Genomic DNA, 7552 nt, shown 5'->3' with positions numbered 1-7552 from the left:
TTTTTCTCCTTTAAGCTGTTTCCTGTGGCACACCAGCTATCCCAGAAAATGGTGGCATTGAGGGGTCAGCATTCACCTATGGCAGTAAAGTGCTATATAGGTAAGTGTCTGAAATTAAAACTACATTGTAGAAGTCAATGACATGCTTGCAATGATATAATACTGGAAGAAATAGAGTGGGGAAATAATCCCAGAGGATGTTCTTAAATTAATGAGGAACTAATGGAATGATGTGTGGTGTGAAGAAATCTTAATCTAATAACCTAATAGTAGCCATAGCTAGAATCCTTAAATCCCATAACCAGTCACCTATTATTGCCACCAGCACCCCCTTGAGGCACACTGAGAATGCATGTAAGGAGAAAGGTGCTCCTTGCTAACGACTGAGACTCCTGAAGAAGTCTCAGGGACTTTAGACCACACCACTCTCAAACCAAGGATTTTCTATTTGCAGTTACTAACCCATGACACCAAGTAGAAGCAAGCCAAATTCTTGACTTGAGAATTTATACATATTAAAAAAGTGGGCGCATGCCTGTAGTCCCAGCTACTCGGGAGGCTGAGGCAGAATGATCACTTGAGCCCAGGAGTTTGAGGTTGCTGTGAACTAGGCTGATGCCATGGCACTCACTCTAGCCCGGGCAAAAGAGTGAGACTCTGTCTCAAAAAAAAAGGTGTTTTTTCCCTCCCACTGAAATAATGCCTTAAAAATTTGTTTTTCAAGGTTGAATACTGTACATCTTCCCCACAGGGACCTTGCTGGGTGATAAGTAGAAAGATAAATTCTCAATATTTTTAGAGGTTTTTGGCACAGATGAAATTATGCAAAATAAAGCAAATTATATCCTGGAATTTTCTTCTATCTTCTTCAGATGTAATAAAGGATATACTCTGGCTGGTGATAAAGAATCATCCTGTCTGGCTAGTGGTTCTTGGAGTCATTTTCCTCCTGTGTGTGAACTGGTGCAGTGTTCTAGTCCCGAAAGCATAAATAATGGAAATTATATTTTGAGTGGGCTTACCTACCTTTCTACTGCTTCATATTCATGTGAGAGTGGATACAGGTAAAGTCTGTAGACACCAGCCAAGCTTCCTATAATACCTTGTTACTCGTTATGTATTCATTAAGTTTCATTTGTGTGTGACTGGTCGACAAATTTAAAAACAAATTTAAACGTAAGAACATTCTCAAATTTGTATGTTTCTTGAGGCCCAGCTTATAGCAAATGCCCAGGGAAATATTCAATCAAACTGCTACTCTAGGAGTCCTAGTTCAGTCGCTATAAGCATTAAGACTTTAAACATGAAAGCAAAAATTGTTTTTGAAGCATAACACAATACCTTATAAAATGCTTTTGTGATGGAGTTTTTACTAAACAGCTTACCAAGCTTATACTCAACATTGCACAGGATGCTGTGGAATAGGGTGTCAAGGTAAGGGCCTAGGTTCTTACTACTGTAAGAGGTCAATTTAATTAATGGGTTGTAGAAGGGGACACTATAAGGGACAGTAGAAAAAGACTGTGATCAGAAACATGGTCAACAGCATCTGAATTGGAACAGATGGAGTGAAGAGAAAGTAGAGTGAATAGTACAAGAAATCAGAATCAGGTTGACAAGAAAGGCAGACAATCAGTGGCATAGTGATGCAAGGTTTGTAAAGTTAAAGGAAGGCCAGAGGTCAGAGTCAGGAGCAGCGTGGTTCAGATGCTCAGGCTCATGGCCAGGACAGTGCTTTTTGACCTCAGCTACCCTGATTTCCAGGCTACAGCAGGTGTCTTCCTCTCCGCTGGCTCCGAACCAGCCTATGAACACCTTCTCATCCAAGTAATCTGCTACTCACAAGGTCTGCAGTGCCCTGCACCACCACGATGAGTGCATTCACCTGTTTTATTTTGTACCAAATGATTGTGGTTATTATGTTGTTTTCACCCCTTCATTGTTCTAAGTGGTATATAGCCTGTTTAGATTTCCCTTATTTTATATAAAGCAATAAAATAGGAAGAAACGTTTTAATTTTTGTTCTTCAAGTGTCCACTATTTTCTTCTAACTCCTTCCTGTTTCATCTCCGTAGCAGTAAATAAATAGCCAATAAAAGGGTGACGCCATTCCTTCCTGTAGCTTGCAGGGCCCCTCCACCATAGAATGCACGGCTTCCGGCAGCTGGGACAGAGCGCCACCTACCTGTCACCTGGTCTTCTGTGGAGAGCCGCCTGCCATCAAAGATGCTGTCATCACCGGGAGTAACTTCACTTTTGGGAACACTGTCACTTACACTTGCAAAGAAGGGTGAGTAGAGCCTACGAAGGAAAGGGTCATTGAGGGCAGAGGGAGTGGATGCTCCGCCGCACACAAAACTAAATTTCCTGGCAGCCAAAGCCGTCGAGAGCTTTATGCTCCTATTGTCTGACTGTAGAAAGCAAACATATTCTCCGTGGAAAAAATGTTTCCCTGGAATTAGTGTAGTTTATCAAATTAGGCCTTGAAAAAATGGATATTGGGCTGTGAAAAATGTCTTTATACTTTAATTAAAAATGCGAAAAGCATATTTAAATGGGAATTTGTGTATTTATCTTCTGCAAAACCAAAGGCAAGACTTTAAGTTGCAATGTAAACATGACATGTCTGCAGGGGGAAAAAAATAATAGAGTTCAGGAATTTACATGTCTAATGATCAGATTTAATTCACAAATAATACCTGGAAACCCAGGAAACAAATTTCAAAGGGCTTTCACATTCATTGTCTCATTTGATCTTCACAAAAGCCCTTTGAGTACAGAAAAAGGAAGGGCTCACTCTGGAATGATCCTCTTAGGGTCTCAAGGCAGCCAATAAAGTATTGAGGGGTGATTAAATCCCAGGTCATCTGACTGCTTTCATTGCAATCATTATTTTTTCTCTATGCTTTCTCAATAGATATTTTCATCATTAATAGTGCTTCCACACTCCAAATTTAGCACGGTTGCTTTTCACAAGAAGCAACAGCAGAGGGGTTGCCATTTTTTGGATTTGTATCTCAGCTCTGTTGTTCACTAACTGTGCGGCCTTGGGGAAACGGTGTGACTTCCCTGTGCCTCGATTGTCCTCCTCCATAAAATTAGTTCATTAAAGGCTCATACTTATGGATATTGTGAGAATAAAATGATACAGTGCATGACCTAGCCAGGAAAGAAAAAACCTCAATAAACCCAACCAACTTAGCCATTGTTTTGGTGATTGGAACACAGATGAGAAGACACAGTTTCTGTACTCTTATAAAAGTTGCATTTCATTTCATTTTATCAAAACCCTCAAACACTGAGAGTTTTCAGTTCTTTGCCCAAATATATAAATGGTCATTTGTTTCTCATTTTCCTTCCCATCTTTATGTTTATACTCCTTGGTGAGAGACTCAGTGGGGAGGAAGGGTTATTGGCATCTTAAAATCCTAATCAAATGTTTCCCTTTTGATTCTTCTCAAATACAGACTTCTAAATGCACTTATTAGGTATGTTAAGACAAAATCTTTAATCATTATTATTAATTGAAACAATTAGTGATGCAGATTTATGCTTTCTATTGTTCTTATTAAATTATAGCTGTTTAAATATTTTGTAGGCTGCTCTTTGAAGTCTCTTCTAAAAGGGAAGAGCTAATGACCCACTTGGGAGCTGTCTCAGAAAGCTTCTCAGGCACGTGCTCATTAGTAAGCTCCCACTCAGTGTGTGAATCAAATCACTGATAATTGCATCTGAAAATTATTCTGCCCATTTTCAAAGGATTTGGAGTTATTATTCCAGAAACATGCAACTGTATTCCAGCCAGTTCATCCTCAGATGTTTCCTTCTAAGTCATCACTGTGATACTGATGGGCCATTTTTCCTTGGAATTATGAAATAGAACAATTTTATAATATGTATTTCCTGATTTTTAATAAAAGTCTGCAAGAATGTCCCCAATGCCTCTTGAATGAGAATACAGATGTTACATGGAATTTAATTAAATATTCCATCATTTTAGATTTTCACCAGTTCAAATTTTTCTTTTTGCTTTGTTAGCCAGCATTTATGGGCATACTCATCATTTATACAAAACTTTATCCCTAAGTGATTCTTTAATAAAATATGTGAGTGAAATATGTCCCCTGTAAATCTAAACACACATTCAGGGTTCTAACATGATGAAATAACACAGCAATTTGATCAGAGACTGGTTATAGTGCTATCTAGGCAACAGCTAACAACTGATTCCTTTTTTTTTTAATCATTTGGAAAACATATCCTTCTTTAGTGTCTTAGAAGACTGATGTATTTTAGCAGATATTTATTTTTAAGAAACCTCTACCCTCATCTGCATGGCATGTTATCTAGTTATCCAAAGCACTGGTACCCCTGTCACTCAGGAAATTACATGGGCTTTAGGAGCTCTGTGTCAGGGACTGGGGGCAGAGACCAAATGTGCCTTTCTTATGAGATGACACAATTAATCTATGCCTGCCACACCTTCACCCACCAAACATCACAGTAACCCTGTCAAAAAACACACAGGACCCCAGTTTCTGCTGCTCCCTTTCCAGGTGTCTATATGCCATGCCTGACTATTTGTAAGTTCCCAGTAGTCCCAGCTGTATCACACTCCCCTTTGCTAAGACTACTTTTCTGCCTGGAATGATTCCTCTTCCACTTCTCATCCCTCATGACTGCCCTCAAGAGCCATTTCATCTGTGAGGCCTTTCCTCCCCTTCCCATTCTCCAGGTAGAATCAGTCAGTCCTCTTTTAAGCAACCACTGTCGGTGTGAAGGGGCCTACAAAGTACTGGGTAGTTGGGGGGCAGAGAGGGCAACAGAAGTGTAAACAAGTAAATGCATTTTTGGCATCCCACCTGTGTACTAAGGAAGTGACTCAGGCACATAGCAGGCCCTTAAAAATTATTTAATGAGGCCCTAAATGTTAATTGACTGTCATAAAGAAAAGTCAAGATCTTAGGTCAAACTGAGGGATATTATAGGTTCTAAGAAATTAGGGGTAGTGTCGAAAATACATATTTTAAATCTATTTATTCAAAAAAGATGCATTTAGTGGTAATCTTCCATTAAATTATAGAGCAGATTTGCTGTGATTTTCCATTAGGGAAGAGTAGTTGGGCCGGGTGCGGTGGCTCACGCCTGTAATCCTAGCTTTCTGGGAGGCCAAGGCGGGCGGATTGTTTGAGCTCAGGAGTTTGAAACCAGCCTGAGCAAGAGTGAGACCCCGTCTCTACTAAAATTAGAAAGAAATTAATTGGACAACTAAAAATATATACATAAAAAAATTAGCCGGGCATGGTGGCGCATGCCTGTAGTCCCAGCTACTTGGGAGGCTGAGGCAGGAGGATCGCTTGAGCCCAGGAGTTTGAGGTTGCTGTGAGCTAGGATGACGCCATGGCACTCTAGCCCGGGCAACACAGTGAGACTCTGTCTCAAAAAAAAAAAGAGTAGTTGGTGGAGATTTTCCAGAAGATCAGGAGTCAGAGGCCTAACAAAGTGCTGCCAAGTCACTTAACATAAATTTCTGTGTTGTCAAGAGATTTTGAGAAATAAGGAAGATTCTGGGGGCAGATGTTTCTGCCTCAAAGCAGCTGGTCCATGAAATAAAGGAAGAATTTTATAGATGGCACAATGGATCCTTACAAGTTAGGGATGTCTCAGACTATGTCTCTGAACTTCAGCCAGTGAATTATGCTAATAACATCAAGGGATTCATGAAAATAATGATGCATGGTTCAAAGTGTGCAAATGATATAGATAGTTCTGAAAACACCAGGAGCCTCATCAAATGGAACTTCTACCCAGAGCACATGCTACACAGGTACAAAGAATCTGGACACTCAAACCAGAGATAATGGATTTTTTAGTAATAAAATTATGCTCTTACCATCTTGTCTTTGTATACCTTCCTGGATCCTCTAAGATAGAAGCCATCTAAAAATTAAGTTCAGATCCTTATACAAAGAGCTAAGCTTATCCAAAGCAATGAATTGCAGCAGGCCCTAACTAGAGACTGCACTCAGGTATTGGGGATGTCTCTGGGTATTCATTTTGAGACCACCTCTGTCCCTAGCATGACATATGACTGTAGGCAGGGTGGATGCATATATCTGTGCATACACTGTTATGTTTTTCTTGATCTGTTTGTATCCTATAGAGTTCATAAATATTACCAGCTAGGATGAAGGAATTCTAAGCCCTCTACACTAGCTGATCCTTTATAAAACTAAAAGGGGCCTCTGGAGAAATTTTTTATAACTAATGACTTAAAAAAACTAGAATAAAAAAAAAACTAGAATAGAGGATACAAGAGGTTGGAAGGGGTAGAGAGAAGGGAATATGGGGAGAGATTGTTTAAAAGATACAAAATTACAGCTGGATAGGAGGAATAAGTTCTGGTGTTCTATAGCACTGTAGGATGACTATAATTAACAATAACATATTATATAGTTTCAAATAGCTAGAAGGAGGATATTGAATGTTCCCGACGCAAAGAAATGATAAATGTTTGAGATGATGGATATGCTAATTACCCTGATCTGATCATTATGCAAGCATTGCAACATCACTTTGTACCCTAAAAGTATGTACAGTTATGTGTCAATTTTTTAGAAAAATTTTAAAACAAATGACTTAAGAATCTTTGCTGATGGACAGGTTAAATAAAACATACCACTGACACTGAAATATGGTTTGCACATGACACCCAGAAGTTATGATCTGTCCTGCCTCATTTTTTAAAAAGAGAGAGAGAGACAGAGCAGTGTTGTGGAAAAGGTATAAGTTTTGAATTCCGATAAACCAAATTCAGATCCCAACTCTGCCGCTTACCTAGGTGTGACTTCAGGCAAGTTTCTAAGCCTGTCTGAATCACCATTTGCTTTGTTTTCTTAAAGAAATAAATATTTCTAAACAGGATTAAATTAGGTACTCAATTATTTTGGTCCCTTACCCTTCATTAGTATCCAAATGATGAGCTGATCAGGTGTTAGATATTCTTTCAAAACTCTCTGTCAATTTTCTATTCAGTGAGAGAATGATAATGAAGATAAGAATGACTCAAATACTAATTCTAATACTACATAACCTTATCTTTTGTTCTACCTCATTGAGAGAGCACCTGAGAGTAATTTAAGGCTTTTGCAAATCATCAATCTATCATCATATATTGGCAAATACTCCATGCATAAAGAAAGACTGGGTGTTATTAAGCAAAATGTATTCATACTGATTGAATAGCAGAATCATATATAGAGCACAGCTTTTCTCTAACCACATAGGTAAAGGTTTAGGAGGCATTGGAGACTGAAATAAAAATCACTGTTTTAAAGTTCATTGAATGTAAGTATATATAACCGTGAGCTATATTTAGGCTAAATATGGCTTTGTAAGCTATAGCTTACAAACCAATAGTAAAGACTAGTGCTAAAATCACAAATAGAATTCAGCAGCACATCAAAAAAATAATTCACCATGACCAGGTGGGCTTTATTCCAGGGATGCAAGGCTGGTTTAACATACGCAAATCTATAAATGCAATTCGCCA

The 7552-nt window shown here is 38.8% G+C and overlaps 1 protein-coding gene across 1 annotated transcript in view; it reads left to right on the top strand.

Moving 5' to 3' along the window:
• Window positions 1–7552, top strand: part of SVEP1 (sushi, von Willebrand factor type A, EGF and pentraxin domain containing 1) — a 239569-nt gene that overhangs the window by 181013 nt on the left and 51004 nt on the right. Inside the window, exons 29-31 of the mRNA XM_012641129.1 lie at window positions 16–100; window positions 873–1064; window positions 2123–2290. Coding sequence (XP_012496583.1) covers window positions 16–100; window positions 873–1064; window positions 2123–2290 — 445 coding nt within the window. The remainder of the gene's footprint in view (window positions 1–15; window positions 101–872; window positions 1065–2122; window positions 2291–7552) is intronic.

Source organism: Propithecus coquereli, unplaced genomic scaffold, assembly GCF_000956105.1.
Source record: "Propithecus coquereli isolate 6110/MARCELLA unplaced genomic scaffold, Pcoq_1.0 Scaffold163, whole genome shotgun sequence".
Taxonomy (NCBI): Eukaryota; Metazoa; Chordata; class Mammalia; order Primates; family Indriidae; genus Propithecus; species Propithecus coquereli.
Note: the sequence above shows the minus strand (reverse complement) of the source record. Positions and strands in the feature narration are given on the sequence as shown.